The sequence below is a fragment of the Coturnix japonica genome, chromosome 4 (genome assembly GCF_001577835.2).
Source record: "Coturnix japonica isolate 7356 chromosome 4, Coturnix japonica 2.1, whole genome shotgun sequence".
Lineage (NCBI taxonomy): Eukaryota > Metazoa > Chordata > Aves > Galliformes > Phasianidae > Coturnix > Coturnix japonica.
The window spans coordinates 2,744,426-2,771,469 of NC_029519.1; the positions used below are offsets into that span (position 1 = coordinate 2,744,426).

General features: G+C 43.5%; 1 protein-coding gene across 5 annotated transcripts in view; it reads left to right on the forward strand.

Annotated features, from left to right (window-relative positions):
* Positions 1-26,682, forward strand: part of HTR2C (5-hydroxytryptamine receptor 2C) — a 191,180-nt gene extending 164,498 nt beyond the window's left edge. For 3 of the 5 annotated variants that reach the window (XM_015860223.2, XM_015860225.2, XM_015860224.2), the window contains 2 exons: positions 13,643-13,843; positions 23,113-26,682. In XM_015860223.2, the coding sequence (XP_015715709.1) occupies positions 13,643-13,843; positions 23,113-23,945 (1,034 nt within the window). In that variant the 3' untranslated portion in view covers positions 23,946-26,682. The remainder of the gene's footprint in view (positions 1-13,642; positions 13,844-23,112) is intronic. The other 2 variants (XM_015860226.2, XM_015860227.2) reach the window with 1 other exon arrangement.
* Positions 26,683-27,044: the final 362 nt, after the last annotated feature.

Below are 27,044 nucleotides of genomic sequence, written 5' to 3' on the forward strand. Positions count from 1 at the left end.
CTCTTCTGGGACTGATTAGCTGCAAGAGAGGATTTTTTGGTTGGCTGGTTGGTTTTGGTCGTACAAATAAATGCAGAGGTGGAGGAAGCAAATCACCTCAGACAAAGAAATCAGATTTTCTATGATCCAAATAGGAAAACAAAACTGTAGACTCCAACGAGAGCTTCCTGATCGCACAGGAATGAGGAGCTGAAAAGGCTTTCTGACTCACTGCATGCTGTTACTGCCAGATGTTGGTAAGGCAGAGCTATTGCAGTCATATCTCCTGTTTTCCAGAGACTGTTTGCTTTCAGGTCTGCCTGCTGTTGGGCTGCTGAAGTCTGGATCTGTGTGTGGGATTTGTGTAGCAACAGAAAGCCATGACAAATCTCTGAGCAGTTCATTTCCAAATCAAAATTCTTATCTTTGCCATCCTCAACTTTCCTGCAAGTAGAAGCTTTGGAATAGAAAGTCCAAATGCTGTTGGCTGAAAAATAGCAGAGCTTCTGATGTCCCTTTGTGCTTTGTAAGGAGGAGTAAATGAGCCTTGCAACTTTCCCTCAAAAGGCAACAACCTGGGCTGAATGCAAAAGATTTTAAAATCTACGGGATTTTAAGGGCTTGATAAGGCCAGTGAAGCCCCAAAACCCAGAGTGAGTATAGTTACATCTTTGTTTTACAGGAGAACTGATGTCACTTTAAATACAGCAGTAGTTTTAATGCTGTCAGTGCAATCGTCTCATGCCCAATTTGCTTCTAAATCGGTGAAGCTAAATGTGCTTTAAAATGCATGAATTTTTTGTTTACTTTTTATGACAGTAGCCTGTTAGCTCCAGTAGTAGCTCTGTAAGTGCATTGCCTCATTGTAATTAACTTTTATGAGTTGAGTTGAAGATAAATATGAAGTTACGTGTTCTGTGGCAAACCAGGAATTGATAGAAGACAGTGAGGGGAAGCAGAACTGTTATATAGGAGCAGAAAGACCCTGTGACAATAAACAGCTCTGGAGATAAATTTGCTGCTTTGTAAAGGTGCCAGGCGGTTTGCCAGGCTCACCCGTCAAACGAAGACAGCTGATGTGTTTCCCATAGGCAGATGGAGCCTCATCTGGGAGGGAGAACAGCATTGCTCTTGGGTGAGGCACAGCCACCCTTGGGTGTGTTGAAACACACTTCTCAAAATGAAGGGAAGTGATCTAATGAGAATTCCAGGCATTTTGCAAAGGCTGAGTTCATTTTAGTGTACAACATGTATGGCACGGCATCGATCTATCTCCATGTATCTTTACCTGAGAAAACTTCTTGCAAAGACTTTCTTAGCTACAAACGCTCGCCCCAACCTTGGTGGCCCTTTGCAAACCTCAGCTGCAGCTCAGGCCTCTCTCATTTTCCCAATCTGTTGTCCATCTGGAGAGCAGCTCAGTTAATGTGTGCCCCACCTCTCCAACCACACTGCAGAGCCTGCAGCTCCAGCAGCAGCTGCTCAGCAAGCAAGGGAGCTGCCTGCAGACCGACATTTGCTTCTATTGATTTCTGCAAACAGAGGGATTTCAAGAGAGAATAAATTCCTTGGAATAGCAAGGAGAAAAGAATAGTCACTCTTCCTGACTTTTACCCAAACATTAAGTTAATTTACAGATGTGGGAAATGCAGTGTCCTGCCTTACATACAGTGAATACAGGAGCTGGCATTTAAAACACAGGGATGACCATGCTGGACTAGCTGGTGCATCTCAGTGGTTTCATCAGGAATACCCAACACCAGATTATTACAAACACTCTTATTTTCTTTTACCCTAAAGGCCCTTGCTTCCTCTCCAGCAACACTTTCACACACTAAATATTGAGGATGTTTATATCTCATGCTGAGCTCTTGCTCCTTCCTCTCACTCACCCCAGCAGAATGACACTGGGATGGAGGAGCAAGTTAGCTGTGTGCCTCGCACTTGCCAACAAGCAGTTATAATTTCCAGGAATGGTCCTACTTGCCGTCTGTTGTAAAGATTAACATATGGCTCATTTTCCTGTGCTGGCTGCAGCTGCAGATATTGGAGAGCTTTAGGGGCAAGGCAGAACCACTCTATGCTTGGTCAGCTGCGTTTCTGTACACGGTTCTGACTTGATGCATAACTGATAGAACTGTTTCGTCCTCATCCTGTGTGGGAATTATGCCCTGCATTCACTGAGGAAGACTGTTGTTGCATGTAGATAGGTGCTTCCTTCCACCACTTTGTTCTTTTGGGGTACATCCTGTGATATTTGATGTAATAGTATGAAAATTCCTTGCCTTATGGCTCTGCATAAGTGATGGTGATAAGAAAAGGGCCAGTGAAATGTTTTCAGTGTATGAAATGGACCAACAAATCTTTTGAGCTTGAAAGCATGGAAAAATCACCGCCATTGTTCGGGAGCCTACATATATAGGTGGTATAGACTGCTATTGTGCAAAACATGGAAAGGAATCATGAGAGAAGCAAGGTCAAACCTCCAAACAGCACTTAGATCTACTTTAAGGTAAATATATCCATCTCATACATATTTTGAATTATGAATCTTTCCAGGATTGTATGAATTAATTCAGAATTAACTCATTTTTTTTCTTCTACTTCCTTTTGCATCTGACTGCTGAATCGATATCATTAAATTCATCAGAGCAAGTGATGGTTTTAAAGTCTCTCTCTAATTCACGTGGTGTATCCCTTGAAATTTTGACTCTACAGTTCCCTAATATTCATTAAAATATGCATAAATACCCTTGTAGGGTAGTTCACATCCCTGAGACATAGTGGTAACAGTACCATTAAGTTCCCACTTCTTGTTTTATCAGCACATGCTGGGAAAGAGGCTCTGATGTGATTCATCTGCTTGCGCAGTAATTAAATGGAAATTACATTGATGGAAGAAGGGCCACATGCCAATTTCTCTGCCTTGCACTAATTTGCACACAGCCTTATTGACGCAATACAATCCTTTTCTGAATGGACAACTCACAAGAGAAACAAAATGTAATCCTCTCTCTCTTTTCTGCCAGAACTGTCATTAAAGATGCTAATGAGATGAAGGGAATTTGTGCATGAACTTGTCATGGAGCCTAGGCTGTGATTACCAGTACGTGCTTTATCAACACTTTGGATTCATGTATTAGTTTCAAGCATACAGTCCACTTCTTCCACCCAGGTCCACACTCCCTGGCTGGCTGCTCCTCACCAGTCCATGCCATCAGGATGGGGCAACCGCAGCTCTGGGCAGCAGTGCAGGACCTCACCACCTCTCTGTGAAATAGTTCCTCAACATCTAACCTTCATCTCCCACCTTTGAGTTAAAACAAGGAGGAATGGCTTTAATCACTCTCTATTCATGTAAAAGGTGCAGTATTTTGTGGGCAAGACAAGATTGTTGGTAGGATTCTGATGATTCTCTATTATTTCTTGCGTGGTTTGATTTCTGTTCCTGTTGACATGCTGGCTTCAGACTCTCATCTCTGACTGTGTTGGAGATATCACAATATACCAGTTGTTACCCTGACCAATCTGTTTCCAACCTTCTGATGCATAATCTTTTGTGATGTGTTTATTTTAAGTAAGTTTTAGGTGTTTTGTTTGTTTTTATAGAAGTCTACTTCCATCTGCAATCAAACGCAACAGCTGTAGAAAGAAGTCTTGGTGTTGCTGAGATATGGAAATTGTATGACAGGCTTTTACCATACCTATTTGGCACCCACTGGGATGCGGAAGGCTGTAAATGCATATCTGACACCTATGAATATTGATGACTGGTTTTAAGAGGCAGCAGAGCTGTGTCCTCATGTTTGTTCTGAAAGGTGACTACTTCTCTTTCCGCTGTGCAAATTTTGAGTTTGTTGGGTAAAATCCTGAATTTGCCTTCAGAAAAGTTAACCTTTTGTTTATCCCTTATCGAAATGAATGCTTATCAGCAGAGTAGAAGATGAAGGTTGTCAGTTTGCTTTACTGTTAAAATCTAAATAGCTGTCTCCATCCAAGACGGACAACAGCAGAACAGGGTTATTTGTTGCACATAATATGGCAAGTTGAGGTTGAAAAGCACAAACATGGGGGAAACAGCTTCCAAAATGAAGCTTTTAAAATATACCTATTCCACCTTACTTTATCTTCTTTCCATATAGATTCTTTTTCAGGTGTTTTCTAGCCCACACTGTGTTAAGTATCTTGGGAGTAACTATTCTACCAGGGTACCCATATTACTCTCTTATATCTGCTGAATCTATGGCAACACTTCATTTATTACATTTTGCTAGATTATTATGCTAACACTTTGTTTTATTATCATAGTTATGACTGGCTTTGATTCGTAATCAACCACAAGTACATTGTAATAACAGTATAACCACGATAATAGAATAATGTTGCACTTGATTACAAAGCAAAAACAAGTCTATATATAAAAAAAACACCCAATAATAGAACTTAACTAAATATCATTTCTTTAGTTTCCTTTTCTACCTCATGAGACCACTATAAATTTCTGGCTAATAGCATTGCTTCTAATACATCACTACACCCACGCCTCATTTACCCATATTAAATTAAACTTCATGTTAATAGAACTTATAATGGGCCTCACAATTTCAGCATATCTCAAAAAGAAAGGAGTCCAGCTGTACCCAAATGGTGGTCATATGTTAAGATTCACCTTCTCTCCAATATTGCCTGTGTGGAATATGCTCTAACATGGTGAGATACTGTTATGTGAAAGAGGATCACGTCCTGAAGTACTGCTGTCTTTAATCCTTCTCAGGATTGCAAACAATACTGTACTTCTCCTGACTTAAAATCAGGAGTAGTTGATCATAGAATCATGGAATCATTTGAGTTGGAAGGGACCCTTAAAGGCCGTCTGGTCCAACTTCCTGCACTGAGCAGGAGCACCCACAGCTCCATCAGTGCTCAGAGCCCATCCAATATGACCTTGGGTGTCTGCAGGGATGGGGCACCTCCACCTCTCCAGGCAGTCTGTGCCACTGCCTCACCACCCTTAATGTAAGCAACTTTTTCCTTATATCCCATATACACGCAAACATATATATAATATTGCTGCCCATTTGTTTTCTTCTTTGCTGAGAGATGCACCTGCTCTACAGGTGCTGCTCTACATACATGCATGTGTTTCTGAATCTTTGTGTTGGCTTGACTCTTTGAGATCCTCATGCAGCAGACTGACAACAGTCTGTCATTCTGTACGATATAAACACTCTAGTATGAAAGCACTTAGGCTTAAATCTAAGTTTCGAGTCTTTTGTGGTAGAAGCTGTAAGTAGTGGGCAGCCTTAATCAAATTATTTACAGTAATACTAATCTTTAGCATCTCATTGTGCAGTGTTACAAGTTGAGCTGTCACACCCAATGGCTGGGTGGTTGCTTGAACTGAAGGGCTGATTCCAGCTCATGCTGTGGCAGAAATCCTACAGGAGGGGCTGAAGTTCAACCCGTTGCCAATAGCCTGCTCCTGGGCTGAGGGGAGAGTCAGCCTGCAGGCTTGCGAATATGAGAAAGGAAAAAACATTGCAACATACCAACATGAAGTCTGCAAGCTGTCTTCTCTCTGAGATTTAATGTTGAGACATTCGCAGAGCGTGGTTATGTCTGTTTGTAGCTCGATGCAGGGAGGCTTGATTAGATGAGAGCCTTTAAAGTTGGTATTTTCTTGTGGTTACAGGAGTGGAGCAGATCACACCAGGGGATCTCCTCTTGCGTATCCATGTCCTGCAGGTGTCTGGGCTGTCTAGGAAAGCTGCTGTGCTGCTGACAGAGAAATGTGCTTTCCAGCAGGCACCACATTGCTAATATTGCTTCCAGACCCAGTCGTGCTGTGGAAAATGATTTCCCAGGCCTGTAAAAAGAGCCTCCAGTGTTCCTGTGTTCTCACAAAATGGGGAAGTGCCAAATTGCTGGTGTCGCTGAGGAATGAGGGTTATACAGCTCCACATTTGTATGCATAGTTTCTTTGGGTTACTTCAGCCTGCTCTGCCAGGGAAGGTGCCTTTATTCCTTCTTGTGGTTACAGAGCTTGAGCATCCTACATGGGCAGCTAACAGCAATCAGTGTCCAAGTTGAACTGCTCCTCTGCTCTGCCATGGTGATGGTTCTGGGGCTGGAATAAGTGGGTAGTGTGAAAAACACTGGGCTAACAAATTATTTCAGTGTGAAAACCATCAAAGATGTTCTGTCACCATTCAGGTTCCCACAGAGGAAGTTCTGAAGGGGTGAACTCCAAACTGGTAATTCTCCCATTGTGAGAGATATATCTGTTCTTGTTCAGAAGCCACCAGAGTGTGGTAGTCAAAAAGGCATTCAGTGGTAGGAGGACAGCAGGTGGCACTCGTGGATTTGGAGCAGAATTTTTGGGCTTCCTGGAAAACCCTGGAAATTGTGTTTTGCGGTTGTTTCTTTGGAGCACTCCCACACTGCCATTTCTACCTGCTTAATTGTGAAGAATCAGACATGGCAATGTGGCAATGGGCTTGGAGGAAGTTAAAAAGGGAATGCATTTTGCAAGCCCTCCTGAGATATTTTGGAATTGGAAATAGACATCTGTGAGCATGACCAAAATATAGCTTATCTCTTTTGCTTGAAGTGATTTCTTGCCTTTTTCAGTTTTACTGAGCACACTTTAGCAAGGACTGCTCGTGCTGGCTTTTAACCTCATCAGGCAAGAAGAATGTGACTCACACTGGCAAACAGCTCAGCCAGATAATTAACCCACTGTCCCTAATAGCTGTCTTCCAGTTGAGGAAGGTGTGCTGCACAGTAAGAAGCGGAGCTGATTCACTGAACAGCTTTGATGTTCCTAAATCCATCAAAGCACTTAAGCGCATGCTGAACATTGCATTGGAACTGGAGTGCTGTTAGCATGTCACCACACTGAGCAAAGGCCAAAGTGGAGGCTGTGTCCTGTTCCCATCCTGTAAGCAAACAGGAGGCAAAGTCAATGGCTGCTTTTGAAATTGCGGATCTCTTTTCGGCCTCATGTTGTGCTCTCTTTCTTGAGATGTGTTCCTTTTCTTCCTTATGAGTAACTCAGTATTGAGGTTATGGGGAAAAATACTGACCATAAAGCAAGGTATGGGAGACTGAGAAATTACCTGAAAACACCTTATCTGGATAAATAAAAATAGCACCAGGGCTAATCCAGGCTCCTGGAGTGGGGCAGCCTAAACTTATTTTAGGGGAAGCATTTCTTTTCAGAAAGAGAGGCACAGATGGAATCACTGTCCCTGGAGGTGTTCAAGAACAGCGGAGATGTGCCGCTGATGAACGTGGGTCGTGGGCTTGGTGGGGAAGGTTGGGGTTGGACTTGGTGGTCTCAGTGGTCTTTTACAACCTAAATGATTCTGTGAGTTGGATGTGGGCTGTGGCACAGACACAGGTAAATCCTTTGTGTAGCGTGGCACCATAGCAAAATCTTTTAGGTGCAGATGTTCAAGCGGTGGTCACAAATGTTGTGTCACTCTCCTCTTTCTTGGTTGTTTCTTTTACCTCCCACCCCCTTGCTGATCGTATTACCTGAGAGCCCATCCTCTGCTGAGCATCTATTGGGACACTTGGGGGCTCACTGTGTTCAAAAATGCAGCCTGCTTGGAGATCTGTGGCTGCATCTGGAGTTTCTTTGTGTGGACACTATGTCCTCGTGTTTGGCTGTGTTCAAATCCATGTTTGTTAAGGGATTTAAATAGCTTTCTCCAGAAAAACACAAACTAAAAGCTTAAGCTCTGATGTAACCCTACATCCGAGAGTTCAATATGTCAGAGAAACATTCAATTCCACTCTGTCGGTGATGAAATCAGAAGCATTGGCACTGCTGCCCTTCAGCCCAGCTATTCCTACAGCCAGGAATCTGGGTTGCATGAGTGTGGTCTGTTCTGTGGACATGGCGGTAATCTCTGAGGACTGAAAGGGTTCAGCAGGACATTCTGTACTTCTCAGGCACGTGGAGGTTTTCAGCACGGCTGGTCGTGTGACTCTCAAGATGATACGAATGTCTCTGAATCATTTCTCTATGTAAATTTGAAGGAAATAAATTAGCAAAAAGAAGGCACGTGGCTTTACACTTGCTGATATGCTATTTTGGGCTAAGAAATAGTTCACTTACTAGATAAGAGAGAAGACTAAAATCATCTAAATTCTTTAGTCCCTTGGGAATAGTGCAGTGCAGTAATGTTAAAACCGTATATAATTACTTTCTATTTTTGTAAAGCCTGTGGCTTCCATGAAACTTTGTAGTGAATACAGGAAAGTCTGCTTGCATAAAATGCTTCAGTAGCAACAGGTTAGTGGTGGCAATGGGATAAAACAACCATTAGCATAGAATCATTAAGGATGAAAGAGACCACTAGGGTCATCAAGCCCAACCATCAACCCATCACCCACCACCATGCCCACTGTACCGCATCACTCAGTGCCACCACTTGGCCACAGTGCAAAGGTTGGTTTTTTTGCATAGCCCACAATTGTGTCTTTTCCTGCAACAGGGAAGAAAATCTTGAAAAGATGCAGAATCTACCAGAAAGTGTCATCTTTTGGCCATTCCTTATGGGCTACTGCTTTCAGATACGCCGAGGTAGCTTCAGTGAACATGTTATAGAGAGCTCATCTTTTGTTGCCATTTTAACAGCTGGGAATGGTGCTTGGCACTGGGATTGCGTTTAGTTCAATAATGACCTCCTTCCATTTTTAGTTCACTTAGTTTGAGGCTACCAGTAGTTAAAATGAGACAGTACATGTCAGAACCCCAGTGCAAGACATAATTCTGTGATTTTTAAGTTTTGGTGAAGCCAAGAAACAACATTAAGAGAGGCTGTATCTGAACTGGTAAGCATCTTTAGTTCTTCTTATTCTGCACCTCTTGGTTTTGTGTTTTTCTCTGTGTATGCATTATGTACGTGTATGTATATGTATATAATGCATATAAACCTATATATGCAATATATGTATATACTTATTTATATAAAATGTAATCAGGAGCCTTATTCTTTTTTTCTGTGATTTTGAAGGATATTTCCCCATTTTTATCTGTCACAACACTTACAGAGCACTGGCTTAACACCATAAATTTCTTCTGAAGCCTTTTCCAAACTCCTCTTTATGGCTGGAAAAGAAATGACTACTGCAGCTCGCTGTGTTTGCCATGAACGATTTTTGAAGTGACAGTGATGAATTTTACATAACTCTTTGCTTTATCGTGGTGTAAGCAGGTGTTTTGTCACCCAGCATCGTACCAGCTCTGCCCTGAGCATTGCACCGTGTATTCCCTGGGGGTATCCTGGGGCAGATTGTGCTGTAAAGCAGTCAATATGTACAAACAGTAACAACTTTTCTAAATGTAAATAGAGTGGGCAAGACCATTTGTAGTGTGAGGTATGTTTATGCATATGTGTTCGCCAAATGGTATCAACTCCAGCTGAGCACAAAGAGCTGTGGAGAGCTCATGAGATCATATCAAAGCCTTTGGGGAGGAGGAGGACTGGGTTTGTATCCGCTTCGGTCTATTTTGCAACCCTACAGCCATTTCATCCACAGGTTCAAATGCTTTTTTCTGGTTCAGCTCTTCTCCTGCAGCCTGGAGTAATCTTGTTTTACCACTGCATGTATTTAATGTTGCTCTCATACTCTGTGTTTTGGATTGTTCGGTCCCCTCCTGCTGCAGTGGCTCTAATTTTGACTCTTGTGCAGCAAAGAGCAAAATGACCATGACAACGATGTTATACAATACTTTTAACCCACATATATAAAACCTCTGACAAAAGCGATTAGATTTAATTGCTGCCATCTTTCTTGGTGGAAAGCACACAGAAAATCTAAGGGAGCTCTCATCTGACAGCAAATTAGCTGCAGACAGAGATGGTTTCCAACTTTGTCAAAATGGTTTTGATTTTCCTTACTTTGCTGCCAATGTTTAGTGCCATCTCAGCTGTTCAGAGGCACATAGGAACTGCAGTTTGCTTTTTCAGCTATCTGAAGTGTGGGAGGTAAATAAAAAACACACACCATGGGTTGTTACCATGACTCCTGGTTCAATATGAGCCTTTTGACCCATGTTTCCAATGAGATGAGGAAGCTTGACTGCCTGGCTTCCATGAGATGCTCTTCAGTGCTGGAAGCTGAAGATAGGATACATAGGATAGGATAGGATTATAGGATTCCATGCATTGTTTTTTTATCCTAATCAGAACCAGAACCTCTGATCAAGAAGCGACGTTACTGCAGTAGTCTTCTATGCACTTTTCTCTACAAATTTGTCCAGTGGAAACTTCCAGCATCCATAAAATGTCTGGAGGCAAAAAAAGTCTGCACTTTGTTCATGCAGTGGGTGAAGAAATGTCTCCTTTTGTTCTGGCCTGCTGGATTTACCTAATTTCCTTCCATCAGCTTTACCAGCCAATGCGTTTAATGTTAGGCTGATTTCAGTGGCATAGATTAATTCAAAGCACAAAACTCAGTGTTTCTTCCAAAGAATTTGGGTGTTGCTATCCAGGTGCTTAGCACTGTTTCATTCTTCCCAGAGGCAAATTTAGACTGAGATGCATGTTTTCAATTGGAGATGCATTTACTAAAGCTTAGAAGAGCTGTGGTCCAAGAATTCATTGCACTCAGTCCTCTGCAATTCTAAATATATGGTAATTTATATCGTTTATGTACAAAATGAGAGAAGATAGAACTAATTAGAGAAATGTTACCTTCTGCAGATAGAGTCTTTCTGAGGATAAGATTGTTTTAAATGTGTAAAATTGCTTATTTTCAGTATTTATTTGCATCTTGACTCAGTCCTGGGGTACATTCCCTATGTTTTGTACATTTATTTCAACAGAAATAGCATCAACTTTTTTTTTTCCCCTGGCTCAAATCACTGGCTTCATGTGCTGTGTAGGTGTATTTCAAACACACACACCGTGCTTGCATGGAAGTAACTGCGTTCTGAGATAGCATTTTATGCTCTGCCCTTCGCATCAAGGTGTAGTCATGCATAACAAGCTGCCTTTCTACACATTTCCAGAGTGGCATTTTATTATCGCAGATCATTTTAAGAAACTTCTTGGGAAGGTAAAACATCTCCTCACTTAACTGCCTTTTCAGCCAGAAGCACAACAGAGTGCCTTGGGGTGCTGCAGGCTGGAAGGGTCAGCCATTAGGAGGGCTCTCGGATCACCTTTGTCTTTACACACATCCTGACAGCTTACCTGGGCTCTGACTCTGGGCAGCATTGTTCTCATCTTGTTTGCAGCTGTGTGTGAGAAAGGGCTCAGCTCTGGGGCAGGTGGTGGTTCATGCTGCATCAGGGCTGACAGCAGAGCAGCTCAGCTGTCCCCATGAGTATGAACACTTATGGCTGCTTTTGCTCCTGTAAATTCTTTGGGTATAGTGCCGTTTCCCAGTCTGCAGCAACAGCAGAAGTAGCTCCAGTGGGAATCAGCTCTGGGAAGTGTTCAGCTAGCTCTGCTCCTTCTTCAAACAGAGGCTATTCATCATCCAGCAATGCTGGAAAAGTGGTTGCTGTAGAAACCTCTCCCAGGTCTGGTAAATGTCAGGAATCAGAAGGTGCCCACTGCTGTGGCAATGCTCCCACACACAGGGCAGCCTGCAGCCTTCTGGGGACACCTGAGGTGTTCTGGCTGCCTGCCTGGAGGGGAGACCCAGCCATGCCATCAGCATCCCTCTGGGCATAGAGTGCTGCACAGCCACGGTTGCCCCACGTGTGTTCTCCAGGACTGCTCCATCCATCACAGCACATTCCCCAGTGCTTTTCTTCAGCTCAGATGTAAAAACAGAATGGATTTTAGACTGAGCTGGTAACAAAATCCCAGGTCTGTACAAGAGCACCTTTACCACCTGCAGGAGATGAGGCTTGCTCTCCCCTCAAACGTTCATTGAAGTGCTACAGCAGCATCAGCCCCAAGAGCCTCCTGCTGCTGACAGGGAGCACAACTGGAATTCAAAGGACATTGGTGACAAAACAGCAAATCGGGCATGCGCTTACCTAAGGTTCTGAAAATTGCAGGTTAATGGCAATTTTGTCCTAAGCTCATTGCAGGAGGCTTGGAATTCAATCATAGCTTCATGAAGTCATAATTTAACCAAGCTCAATGGATCTTTAGAGCAGAGGTGCTTTTCGAAGTGGAGAGGCTCCAGCTGCACAGCACTTGGTTTCCTTTGGTAGGGATCTCTTAAATGCTTGCTGCTTTCATATCCATCCAACGTCTGTCCCTCTAGCAGGCATGGTGCAGATTTGCTGGAAGAGCAGGTGGATCTCCCCAGGCCTGAGCTCTTCTGCTGTGGGTTCAGTGAGTTACTCAGCAGTTCTGTGGATTTCCCAGTACTAAATGAGCTCATGTGTTTGAGCTGTTCTGCTCTGCTCCTTGGGAAAAGTTCATGGGCTCCGACAGGACAACTCTAATTCATTTCCTCTGGTTCTGTTCATCCTGTGTTTTTGCATGTAAGGTAATATGGGTCTTTCTTCGTCCAAGTCATCTGTTTCAAAATATGCTTTCTGAGCCTAATATTTCCCTCTTTCCATTTGGGGTTGGTAACATGGAGCAGCAGCTTTCTTACTGTAAAGTAAGAAAGGTTCTGTAGAGTGACATCTCTGGTCCTTGGGGTAGACTTCAAGATTGCTTTAGATATCTGTGTTCTAAATGAAGATAGAAGAATACCTCATTATGCAACTATTATGAAATCTCTCATGTTTCCAGCTGCTGTGGATACTGTTGATTTATTTTGCTATGTGTGCTGGAAGCCAAGTGCTTGGCAAGGACGCACCATTGATCTTACACAATCCATTCTAGGCATTAGAACATGGGAGTATCATCCAAAAATCAATTTTCTCTGAGCTTTAATTGAAATACTGGTGCCTCCTGAGGATCTCTCTGGGTCACTTTTACTCTCAAGCCATGCTTCAGCCCTGTGTAAACTGATTCACAAATGCAGGCTCCCAAATCAGCTGTGCGCCAGCTGCTGCCGGACATGGCTGCCAGTCCTCTCTATTGCTCTGCTTGTTCCTCCAAACAGTACTGCTCAGTTCTACCCCCAGAGTAATTTTTAAACTTCAGCCACTCGATCCCAGCTGCTGTGTGAGGCGGCAAGTATTGCTCTGTTTTTAAGGGAAACCAGCTGGGGACGATGCTTAAGAGGAGTAGTGAACGTTGGCTGGTGGTTGGACTGTCAGTAGGAGAGCTGTTGGCTGTCTGTCTCCTGGGAAGACAGAAACTAAGGATTAGAATCGATCTGATTTAAGTTCATATCACCCTTATATCACTCTATGTAATCCACTGAAAAAACTGTGATTAACCAATGATAATTAAATGGAATGTATATTAAGGGTTTGGGGGAAGGTGCAAAAGAGGATGGTAGTGGGAACGGTCACCTTGAGACGTTGTCAAATTAATGTCTCTTTGTGTTCAACTGCTGCCAGAATGAGCCTTGGAAAACAGCTGTGTGGAAGTGGCTGTGGGTTTGTGGAGCACCCTGAGCTGGGGGGATACCCCCAGAGAGGTTTCCTTGTCTGCTTCTCGTGCACGTGCCCCTTTCTGTTACCGTAGAGTGAAAATACCCAAAAGCTCTCAGAATTGATGGCCTAGCTTCCCAAATTATTTCCTTTTCTTTTTTTCCTTTCATTTCTTTTCTCTCTATGTTTCAGATTATGCTTGGCCTTTGCCTAAACAGTTGTGCCCTATATGGATTTCCCTAGATGTGCTCTTTTCAACTGCATCTATAATGCATCTCTGTGCCATCTCTCTTGATCGGTATGTAGCAATACGCAATCCCATTGAGCACAGCCGCTTCAATTCCCGCACCAAGGCTATTATGAAAATTGCTGCAGTTTGGACCATATCCATAGGTAAGCAATGCGGCTCACGATCTTAACTGTGTCTTAATGAATAACAGTCTTCCTCTGATTTTCATTTAGGATTTTTTAAGGGGATACTCAAATTAATTTACCTGGCCTGCATGGCTGACTATAACAAATGATGACTGGGAAATAGGAATCTTACACTGTGGTTGGTCGGTGCCAAAAGTAAGTGATGGTTTTCCAGAATCTCAGCACTTCCCATGCTGAAGCATTGCTGCTGTGTGCATATCAATATGCCAATAACAAGGGTAACGCAGACGAATGGGACTGTAACACTGCGGTGTAAACAAAGCAGAAAATAGCATTAGCAAAGAGTCTGAACGTAACACCCGGCCAACGCAAATGAGGTCTACGCTGCTGTTGCCGCAGTTAAACTTCTTGCAGTTTAAGTAAGGCAGCATGGATCTGAAGGCAGGTAACTGCCAGGTATTTATTGCCTCTGGTGCAGGCTTTATAGCCTGTATTACATTCCACCACAGCCAGATTGTTGCTGAGTCCGAGCTAGAGAGTTGGAAGTCATAGTGAATGAGGAGCAGGCATAAAAGATGACAATTTTTTTGCCTTAATATAAAAAAGTGGTCAATAAAGCTGCAGTAAAATAGATAAGAAAAGGAAAAATGATAGCAAGATGATGGTAGTATTTTTTACTATGTGAAGAAAAACATTTGGGGTAGAATTCTTTCCGTGCGGTCTATGAAAGAGACACTTGGGGCAAAGTGAGAAAGGTTGGATGACCTCTTCCTTCTGTTGCATTGCCCTTTCTTTTTGCTTGAATATAAAGCAGCCTGACAAGTACTTAATGTTTACCTTTTCTTTCGTAAAGCAGTTGTCACTGCCTGAGTGGTATTTTGAGGAAAATAATACTTTGGGTGCTTGAACTTCTCCTGGTTTTTGCTTTCCAGTTGTATTGTGATCCTTGATGTCTGGGTGCTGCAGGGTTGGTCTGCTTCTCAAGAAGCTTGTCAAGGAAAGTGCTGATGGAAACAAGCGAAAAAAAGAGAGTAAATACACCTTCTCTCTTCATGAGTATAATAGGAACATGTTAGAAACACAGGCTTGCTGCGGTGTAATGCAACCTGCAGCGAAATTACATTGGATTTAATGAGTTCCTTCTGGGATACGAAGGAAAGGTGCTGCATTCAGTGCATGAGCATTTGCATGCAGACAGCCTCCCCTGCAGGACCCTCAGGCAGAGCCAGCTCTGAGCCCATGCAGCATTTTGCACTGGGACTCCATGAGAGCAGTCAGCAGCCAGCAGAGCCCTGTTCATCTGTCAGCAGCATCAAGCAGCACATTGCAAAAGCACAGGGATGGAACCCTTCTGCTCCCACTGCTGGAGCAAACTTGCACATTTTTGCCTGTGTGCTGCAGATGTATCCCTGGATAAGCTTGCTGCTGAACGTGGACGCCTGCACAAGCACTTTGAAGGCTGAGCTGTGATTTGGATGGTGGGTCCAAATGAAATCAGATGAAGAGTACTTCACGTGTACTTCACTGAGTAAGCAGACTGGCACACAGCTCTGGGACCTGAGCAAATAGATGAAAAGCGGTTGTAAGGCTGTTTCTTCCTGGAGTTACTGGGTGGGGATGGCTCAGGATGATGGAAATCAGAAGCACTGCAGGCTCTTCTGTTCTCTGAGGGCAGAAGTACTGAGCCAGGACAGGTAAGGTGACTTTGTTCTGTTGTAGAGCTGATATGCCTCATGCCTACCCAGATGTCCTGTGTGATGTTGAGCAGTCTGCATTCACAATAGGATGTGAAAAGAACTTGGAGGGGAGCTGGAAGGGTACTTTTCTTTTGCAGACACATGGCTTCTCAAGCCATCAGTGAGACAGTGGGTGCTGCATTTAATCCCCAGCATCCGAAGGCCTTTAGGAAGAAGCTGTAAGGAGTCTCTCAGAGGATGTCTGTAATGTCTGGATTTTGGTGATGTTTTGCTCATCCCTTTTGCTGTAGACACAGCTGACCCATGGAAGTCTTTCCTTGCATGCCTGTTGTTTGAAGATGAAGTCAGGGTCACTAATTCTGTTCATGGTGTGGAACAGCAGGGTACTGAAATGCTGTTGGTTTTCTGCCCTCCCCATTACATGTGATAGCATTTATCCATCTACTCTTGCTTTCTCTATGAGGTTGCATTAACAGGGAAAGAAAAGCACTCTTGGTACATCTCTAGCTTATTTAGCATAACTATTTTTACTTCATAAACCATTACAGAACTGTGACGGACAAAGGAATCAACTGAACATGAAATGAAAGAGAAGAACCCACCTCAGGTTTGTTATCCTCCAGTTCCACCCCACCTGTCACTTGTTAATGCCTGGTGAAAACACAAGGCATTCTCAGAGGATGAAATGGGTTGAGCAAATTCAACCCCCTTCAGTATCACAAAATAATCTGTGCATCACTGCACAGAATCAAGTAACAAATCCAAAGTAGAACAATATGCAGGCCAGTCAGTTTGTATTTCCCAGATCTTACTTCAGTTGGACCAAATGAGCTTTTAAATATATCCCAAGTAAAGAATCCCAAATTCTGTTCCTCAATCAGAATTTAAAATCAGAAGGAAAAGCATGACATCTCTGTGAATATAGGAGTTCTGCATTCCATTTTCCTGAAATGTTAATGATGGCAGCAAAATATATGATAGAGGTTCTTTGATCATTGAGCTGTGAATTTGGCAGGTTGCACAAGCTGAAACTCATGGCTGGGTTTTTAAGCAGAGGAACACGAGAGGTCCTCCCGTCTGTTGGCAATTGCTTTGCAAATGGATCTGTTCCAGTGTCCTCTTTGTTCTGCATCTAAAGTGCGTCACAGTCAGCTGCCCTGCGTCTGAGCAAACGGAACTAAAAGCGAACGTTCTGTGTCTGGGTGGAGAAAAGTGGGTGCTATGGAGTGCAGGGCTGAGTGCCTTGTGAACAGGGCTTTTGTGACAGTGCTCTGAAGAAGCTGCAAATAGAAATGTAGGGAGGGGAAATGGCCACACAATTGAAAGTGAAAATAAATTATGGCGGTGAGCTTGCTGGCAGAGTTGGGATGTTTCCTGGCTTCAGGCTTTGCACTGTTGCAGGTGTAAAGGTTTATGCTAAAACATGTACCAGACTCCCTTGTCCTGCCCTGGGACAGGTGACCTTGAGCCATTCCTGTTAGATTAAAGAGAAAGAGAGGAGATCTCCATGCAGCATTCAGCAGGAGTGATGAGGCAGTCAGGCTTTACATGCACACCTCATGATGCAGGAAAGAGCATTAAATTGCCATCAAAGATGCAGGCTTTGCAGCCTCCTTCATGTATGTCATCCTAATAGTGTCCTTACAGGGCCTTCAGCTCTCAGCTGAGCCTCTCCCTGTCTCACTGATGGGACACTGTTAGGGTAGCATTGCTCGTATTTATAGGAGTTGTATTTTTCTTACAGGCTAAGGACAGATATTGCATGGGAATGATGGATGAGGCTGTTAGGAGCAATTCATCCAGCTGTTCCTGGGGATGGGATTGCACACCCATGTGATTGTTTGCAGACTTCAGGCCTTCGTTAGCAAACAAAGCTTTGGACACGTTTCATGGAAGAGCTGGCCAAAACACCACTAATGGGGGAGGCAACCAATGGAGGGTCTGATGCAGTCCTAGGATTTGGTGAGACCTTTCCTTTCAAGCAGGCTGGTTCTATTTGTGGCCTATTTCTTGGTCATCCCCTTGCTTTATGGCTTAGAATATGACACTAAGGCTTCTTCTGCCTTCATTTTCCATCTGTTTTAACTGTCTACAAGGTTATTCTGTCTGAAGCCATTCCTCTGCCTTAGCTGCTGTAGCTTGATTCCCACAGGAGCATCGATCTCTCTGGCACATCAGCAGGAGTTATGGGGGTGATGGAGACCATAGCAGTTGCAAAGCTGAGTTTGTAGCAAGGGAACTGCCTTGGCATTTCTGTCGTGGGTGCTGAAATTAGTTTGATTTTGTCATCAAACGCCAGTGAAATATTTTACCATGGAGAGCAGCAGGTGGTGACAGTCTGTGTTTTGTGCAGAAGATGGATTGACTGTCCCAGCAGGTTTATTCCTGGGGGAAAGGGAAATACTGCTGTGTCCTACTTGAGGTTGCTGCTCCTGGGCATGAGGTCAGGCACTGCTGTGTGATTTTAGCAAAGGAATTTATCAAAATAGAGGGGCAGGTGGGAAAATCATTTATTTCTTTTGTCTTCTACTGGTGTTTGCTAGTTTTCCTTCTGGGCTTGGGTTGTTCAGCACTCTCACAAGGTTTAAGTAAAGGTCAGCAGCTTGCTCAGGCACAGGCAGTAATTGCATTCCTCTGTTTGCAGTTGTGCTCTTTGCAGGCAGGGATATCCTTCAAAGTTCTGCCCTCTTTTATCTTTGCCTTTAAACCAACACAGGTCTGGCACCGTTTTTCTGTTAGACCACTTCAATAAAACCAGACCTAATCCATCCCTGAAGGTGCGTTGTTACTGCATTAGCACATGAAATGCACTGCAATTAGTCTGCTGACATGTGGAGAATATGGAATTTGTATGTTTTTGAATGCTTCAAAAGATGACATCCTTCAATTTGTTGCTGAAGAGCTCGCTTCCTGAGAACCAGTGCCTTTTCTTTCTTAATGCAAGTCAAGAGGCTGCTGTCTGCTGGGATTTTTGCTGCTCACTGTCAGTTATTATTAGAGAAACGTGCAGGCATTTTGCAAGGCCCTTCTGTTAAGAAACCAAACAGAATTATTTTAGTGTTCTTTTTTTTCTGAGTGTATTTGGAGAGTCAGTTCTTTAATACTAACGCACAGTTCCAGCAGCTGCTAACATTCAGGTCAACACGCTAATAAGTATGAGGGCAAAGAAATAGACTTAAACATGCAGGATTTAGCATGGACAGCAGTGTTCTTGCCTTTGCAACACAGACAGCTATTGTGGCAGCCATAGGCTGTATGCCTGGCACACACCTCTTTCTCTCTGTTTCATCTGCAGTGCTGCGTCCAGGCCTGGGGCCCTGAGTACAGGAAGGACGTGGAGCTCTTGGGGTGGGTTCAGAGGAGGCCTCTAAGATGATCAGAGGGCTGGAGCACCTCTCCTATGAGAGAGGGAACTGGGTTACTTTAGCTTGGAGAAGAGAAGGCTCTGGAGACACCTCACTGTGGCCTTCCAGTACTTGAAGGGAGTGTATAAACAGGTGGGGGAATGGCTGTTTACATGGGCTGATAATGATAGGACAAGGGGGAATGGTTTTTTTCACCCATAGGTGACGCACTGGCACAGGTTGCCCAAGGAGGTTGTGGATGCCCCATCCCTGCAGGCATTCAAGGCCAGGCTGGATGTGGCTCTGGGCAGCCTGGTCTCATAGTTGGTGACCCTGCACATAGAAAGGGGGTTGAAATGAAATGATCACTGTGGTCCTTTTCAGCCCAGGCCATTCTATGATATTCTGTGAAATATCTTTCTGCAGCAAAACATGACCCCACTTATGTTCAAAGCTGAGAATCCCACATGTGGAAAGACAGAGTAAACATGCATGCAGGCTCATGTTTCCTTTATTGAGGTTGTTGTCCCTGAAGGAAATCAAATATCTTTTTGTACAAGAATGTTGTGAAACAGAATGAGATTTCCTTTCTTAGTGGAAAAAAAACGAACATGAAAAACTCCACCTTTCCAGTAATCTCTATCAGTCTCATAGGCTTTCATGGAAGAAAACAAGATGTTAAACACAAAAACAGTATTGTTTTTCATTTACTCCTAAATTTTGTGACTGTACATTTGGATTTTTTACCTGGCTTTTTCTGGAGCAAGCTGGGATATATTTTATGAAGCCATATTTGTAATCATTTGGGTTTTGTTTTATTAATTGGGATTCTGTGAAGAGCATCTGTTACTCTGTGTCCGCAGCATTGTCCTGGCCCTGTTTGATGAACTGCTCTGCTGGCTTGAGAGCAGCTCTGCTGATGACAAGGAGCAGTGATGGTAGAACAGCTATAAGGATGATGAGCAGTGTGCCAGATTGGTGCAAGGATGAGGTTTGGGGAACGCTCTGCACTGGGGCTCAGAGCTGAGCAGTAGTCGGCTCAGTGCCTGTGCTGGTGGAGAGAGGTTGGCTGCCCTCTGAGCTGATGAACTCAGTTCTTAAAATGTGAACGGTGGCAACCGCAGCATTAGTATTGTGGGTCATTTGGGTCAAGAGGAGTTGAATGCCTTCTCTGTGCTTGTTCCAAGAGCTGAATTAAAATAAGGCAGGGATTCTTGCTTACCCTCGTTCAGATGCCACAGGGATCCTTACTGGTATATGCAGCACACAGTGATCAGGGTAAGCTATTAAAACCAAGGTCAGGCTGTGAGATGTGGCTGCAAGGAGAGATTGGTGCATTTAGGATTGTGGCTGCTATGATGTTGTAGGAACCCTCCCACAGAAGGAAGCCTCTCTGGGGTATGTGAGACTCACAGCTCTTCGCTTCTTTCTGCTGGGGATGTAGAGTTGCTTCCATTGTCCAACAGACTCAGTCCCCCCCCCAGGAATAGAATGTGGGATGGATCAGTGGTAAGGCTCATATTAAAGAGTTCACTTTATGAAGCTATGATTAAAACATCTACCTGCTGTAATGCAATGAGCTGCAAAGGAGAAGTGTGAGGTGTTTGAGATGAGATGCCTGTTCATCAGCAGTGCTCTAAGATAGCTGGCAGCTGAATGAATACAAGTTGGCAAGCTCCTTGGAGGGCATCTTTCCTCCCCATGCTGTTTAGTAATGGGATTTACCTGGATAGGAGGAAGGAGCAAGCAAAGACAAGGTGCTTCCCCTTTTCTGTGCTTTCTCAATTTTAAATCCCACTTTGTTATGAAGTAAGTAGCCAGCATTTTCCCATCACAGCTGCTACCTCCTTATTCCCTGTGGTCAGTGCTAGGGATTCTCACGCTCACGCTGAGATTTAGAATGCCATCAGCACTCCTGACTTGTATATACTCATCATACTCCAGAACTAGATTATTCTTTCTGAATGTACTTTATGCGTGTGACCAAGAGGATATCCTGAAATCTCATCTCATTTCCTTTGATGAAAGCAATAACACTAAATTCCATGATGAATGCTTCATGAATAAGTCTGTATTCCTTTCTGTGGTTTGTTTCAAGGGATATGTGTTTTACAAGACTCTGAAGTATAAAGCTACCCATGTAAATACAATCCCAGTACAATACCATTGATTTAAATCAGATTTCTTCTTTGTGCAAAGGCTGCTTGGTCCACCTCCCACCGTTTTTGGGATGTCTGGTATTCGATGGAGCCAAAGCATCAGAAAGAGGCATTTAACAATAAAGAGTCAGTGTCGCAATTGGCTGAAGGTTGTTTCAGTCACAGACTTGGTACAGGCAAGCTAAAAGATATATTAGAGAGGAAGCAAGTGCCTTGCTAAGGGTAAGCTGATAAACATTAGTGGAATTATCACTTGAGTTAAAGGAGTGCATGCTATAATCACAGGAGGCATTTATATGCATTACTTTTCGAGAAGAAATTCCTTTGCTGGCTTACTGGCAAATGGTAATTATATGGTAATGACAGATTGCAGATGTATTCTTCAGAATCTTGGAAAACACTTAGCAGGAATGGGAAAAATGCCTTGGTTAATATCTTCAGCATGTTACTCTCTCTCTTTAGAAATTCAGACTCCCAGAGGAATAGCTCTAAGACATGTGCTGTTCACAGCTATCCAGAAAAAGCCATCCAGGCACAACAGTGACCTCAACATCGATTATTGCTGGGGAGATGGAAGAGCATGGCCAGCCCTAAAGATATGTGTGCAGGAGAGCCCACAGCCAGGCAGGAGCTGTGGGAGAAGCGATGGGGCAACAAGAGCCATTCTGCTGCTCCTTTGAAAGTACAGAGAGGAATTTGTAAAGAAATGGAGAAAGATAATCAAAGGCATAAAATGAGTATGGCGTGAGGATAGAGGAAAGCATTCTTTGCTTCTAAAAGAGATGTTAGAAAGTAAAGATGATATAGATCTATAAAATCACTGAGGAGGTGGAAAAGGTGAGCAGAGAGTGATTTTCACCATTTCTCACAGAAGAGAAACTGTGGGAATGAAAGGAAATTATTGGCAGCAAGTATAAAATGAGCCGGCCATCGTTTGCTCACATGGCAAGCAATAGTGGAACTGATTGGCGCTACACATTATGAAGGTACAAATGGGATCAGGAATTTGCAGAAGGCAGATCTCTCAAAGCTTTTTAAAAAAGAAAGTCTGTCTACAACCTTGGCTGTGGAATTTTCTAAGCTGTAAGTGCTGCTCCATTTTGTACCACGGCCATCACAGCTGGTGATTGCCAAAGACACGAGGCAGGGCTGAGTGAGCTATGAGCTAGATCTGGCCCACCACATCTCTTCTGACACATACTTAGGTAAAGAGATTCCAAAACATGCTGTTGTTGCTTCTGGCTATATGTAGACAGATTTCCTTGGAAGGCTTTACATCTGTTTTGGTGTGGGACTGAGATCCCATGTACCAAAGAGCTCAGCAGAAGAAACATAGCTGTATGTAGAGACCCTTTGGGCAGGACTGCTGCTGTTTCAGGACTGCCTGATGTCCTGAAATCCAGGACAAACCAGTTGTGCTTTCAATAGGAATTGGAATAGGATTGATTGTGGTACTTATTAGTTTCATGCTGTTTGTGGATGAATGCCTGACCAGGCAGGGCATGTGGGGATCACTCTGCTTGCACTTCATAAGGACCCAAGAAAACTAGGAGCTTTTCTCCCAGGTGACTACATTGCCATGGTAAAAGTGGCCATCTTTCTGGATTATTTTAACATCTTAAACAAATGTGCTCCCAATTCCTTATTCTTTTGCATTTTGATCCTTTTCTTTTGCAGTATTCACCAATATCTACTCTGTGCCTGTGATTTCAAAAGGCCCCAAAGTGGCGGCCAGCTGTGACACAGTGATGGAACGACTGTTGGTGTCACTACACCAACAAGTCACACTTCAGACTAGAAAAAGTGCTTGACAAAGCAGTTGTGTTGGTTTTGCTGTGTTGCTGTGGAGCACAGAGAATCTGTAATTGCACCCAGCGAAGGGTGCTTGTGCCTTGGATCTGCACTCTGTGGAGTGTTGTTACATAAGGCTTTACCTTCCATGTGGAAGTAAAGTGAAAACATTACCATATCTTTTGGGTAGCCTTAGGCAGTGGGCTCAGTGCATGCAGGATACCCACCTTCTATGCTCCTTGTTTGGAGCCCTGTCTGTCCTCATAACCATCTCTTTCTTGTTCTTGTTGTTCTAGGGATATCTATGCCCATTCCAGTCATTGGTTTGCAGGATGACTCCAGAGTGTTCATCAATGGGACCTGCGTCCTCAACGATGAGAACTTTGTCCTCATTGGGTCTTTCATGGCATTCTTCATCCCTCTCATCATCATGGTGATCACATATTGCCTGACCGTCCAGGTGCTACAGAGACAGGCCACGGTGTTCATGTGCGGAGAGGTGCCCAAGCAGAGGAGGAGCAGCGTGAACTGCCTCAAGAAAGAAAACAACACAGAGCACATTTCCATGCTTCACAATCACGAAGGGGCATCGCATTTGAACTCTCCTGTAAGTAAGGAGGCAGTGCTTTTTCGGAAAGGAACTATGCAGTCCATCAACAATGAGCGGAGAGCCTCGAAGGTCCTGGGCATCGTCTTCTTTTTGTTTCTCATCATGTGGTGTCCATTTTTCATCACTAATGTTATGTCCGTCCTTTGCAAGGAAGCCTGCGATAAAGACCTTTTGAGTGAACTCCTCGACGTGTTTGTTTGGGTGGGGTATGTTTGCTCAGGGGTTAATCCCCTCGTATACACACTCTTCAATAAAACCTACCGCAGGGCTTTCTCCAGTTATATCCGCTGCCAATACAAGACCAGCAAAAAATCAGCACTGCGACAGAATCAGTGTCTGAATGTTGCTTCAACAGCTTTATACGGGAAAGATCTGACTTTAACTAGTTACCGAAATGGCAATGAACTCAACAGCATGGAACTAGATGAGGCTGAGGAGGGCCTTGAAATGCAACCAGGGACTTCAGAGCTCTCCATAAACAGCTGTAATGTTGTGAGTGAAAGAGTGAGCTGTGTGTAAAGGTGGCTCACACAGCCTTCAGCTATCTGTGGCCAAAATATATTGTATAAAAATGTAAGCGTTGGTCAATGGACAATGTAAATACTGCATTCTGAACAAAGATTTTTTTTTTAAGGAAAAAAAGAAAAAAGAGAGATTTGTCTTTCCAGTCCAGTACTTAAAATCATATATATTAATATACTGCAGTGAAGTTTAAGGTTCTATATTTACTGTTAATACTAGATCAGATCTAGTTACTTTGCATATGTCATGGACAAAATGTTTGAATTCTTCTTCCAGTGCATGAACAAAAATGCTGAATATTTATCTCAGGTGGCATTTGCTGGAGTCCAGAATGGCACGTTAATAGTTATATATCAAATACATGCTATTAGACTTGGTCACTATAACTTTCTTTTTCAAGTTGACAGTAAATATATACTTTAAATCCTCACCCCTATTTGTGCCGTGTAAAGAGTGTACAGAAACCTGGCAGAGACAGCATGAGAGCTGTAGGCAACTGGCCAGATGTGTTGTGGTAAGGGTTGTGGCTCACTTGCATCCTGGGGCAACATTTCACTTCTAGGGACCATCCTGCTGCTTCCTCTCCGTTCACCAGTTTGATCCTTGGTTGGGAATGCATTTCTGGTCTGGTGTTGGGATCTCTTGCAAACGTGAAGGAGAATCATGAGAAAGAGAGCCAAATTGTTACCTGATTTAACCACTCTAAAACACCCTCCCCTGTTCTTGTAGACACCCATCTACTCTGGGATGGGAGAAGCAATACTCAGAATGGGTGGCACTGCCTTCAGGGGACTGCTTGGATGATCAGGTCATTGGTTGACCTGGAGAGGAGTGCTCTGGCTTTGTGTGAGCTCACCTTCTCCATCCCCTCGCCTCTTTAGCCTCTAGCTTCTTTTGCATTTGCTTTTATTTTTCCAAATACGGGGATGTGCAGTGCTGGGGGTCAAACAGTGCATTGGGTGTAGAGCAAAATGTGCTGTGCTCATGGCATAGGTTGGGAGGAGGATGTGGGATGCTCCTCACCCCGGGGGATGTTGAGGAGTGAGGCATAAATGAGGATCCCTTTTTTCCCCCAATCTTGGGAGGGGGGTGCAGAGCTGGACAGGGTGTGTGACTGGAACAGTTTGCTACAGGTTCAATAACAAATTGTGACCAGGGTCAGAAAGGAAACAGACAAGGAATTGTGACTTGGAACATACCTATATGGCAGATTGATCTGGATTATCTGTTCAATTTGATTTACTTAATTTCACCCCTAAAGCAAATTATCCTATATCATGTTAAAGCCACTTATATCTGAATGAAAACATCCACATCGTGTTTTAATGCAATTGAACTAATCTGCTTTTAATTAACACCATGAGCAGTTGGAACTATTAATTTCCCTCTGTGCTCCTGTGTAGACAAACCCTGAATGGCACCACCACGTCCTTCTGGCACAGTGCCTCTGGGTGATGCCACTTGTGCAGTTTGCCATGTGCAGGGTGCTGTGTGATGCCAGATCTAACCCGGAATGTTTTCACATCTTCATTAACTAAAAGACAAACGCTGCAATCATCCATCTAATGCGGATGTATTTAGCACTGCTAGGAGCCTCTGCCCATGGAATTCCTCAGAACAAGAAGCTTACACAAGGCATGGATAAGTTGCATTTTACTGATGTGAACTGCTTGCACTCTAAGCTTGCTGTGGTCATCCCCCCAGAACCCAAGTGAAGGAGAAACACAACATTCTGTACTGGTGCAGTGTAGTGCTGTTGTTTTGCTGTGCACAGCAACAACCTGGCCGAGGCAGATTGCATCTGCTGCTGGTTTGCTTCTAGCTTGAATCAATGAAGCTGGTGACCCTCTCTTGTCCTTCATTCTGTCCTGTGCATAATCCGTAGTACTTCCATGCAGGCAGGTGAGGTATCTGAGCAAGAAGCATGGTGTGTGTGCTGGTCTGCTGCTGCTGGTGCTGGTTGAATGCTTGGTACTGCACCTGCCTGTCGAAAAAGGTCTGTAACCTGTAGGAAAAGCACTGTCCAGAGACACAGACTTGTGCCTTCAATGACTGCCCTTTGTTCTATGTCAGATTTGGATACCTCAAGTGGAACAGAAAAATCAGAAAGATGACATTGCTTTCAAAATTCTACTTTTATTTTTTTTTCCTTGGGTGAATTCATAGCTCATCTTTTACAGCCATGTGTGTGTCTGTGTGTATATATATGCGTGTACATATATATGTATATACATACATATATATAAGTCAATCAGACTTGGAAAGCATTTAGCAATAAGTTGAATTTTAGTAGCTTCTAGCACATGTGTGAATAGCTCATAGGCCACAGCATCCTCCAGCTTGTACCACACAAAGGTGTTCTCTTTGCATAAGAGCCTTCACGTCTTACCTCTGCCAGTTCTGTTGTATGGGCGAAAAGGGCACCCGCTCTATTTGGATGTAAATAACAAGAACTGAACTGAGAGTTTACAGAGTTTTTATAAATGTTTTTAAAATAATTCAGCACTGGGACTGTAAATATGTCGAGTGTTGCTGGACCCGTTCTGATGGATGTTCCTTCTCCAGATAACCAGACAAGGGGACTGCCTTATAGCCTGCGTTATCTGCCTGCCAGGGGCTGATAACATTTTTGGGAATGATTAAACACTGTCTCTTACCCAACTTCCTTTGGGTCATTCACATCAGGGTTTTGTGATGCTGCTATTAATTTATTAAAGAAAGATTGTTGGTTTAATCACTCTTATTATTTTATTTTATTTTTTTTCATGGTCTGTTGGAAAAATAAATAAGTGGACGTGCCCTCTCTTTCTTTCCTATTTCACCAATTAAAACGTTTCCTGGTCAAAAATATGTCTGACCAATATCACAACAGCAGCAAAAAATGGAGATAATGAACTTTGATTCTCCTCCCCCTCTCGGAGCATAGCCTGTGGTTCTTTTAACCATAGCAAATAGTGCTGATAACCCAACATTTCTACCATGCTAAGCAAAATAATGCTGATAAATAGCCATCTTCCCCCTCTTCTCCTTCCTTCCTCCAGGAATGTCTGTTAAAAATGACGTTTTCCAAATTGCTTCAGTTTGAGGAGTTGAGTT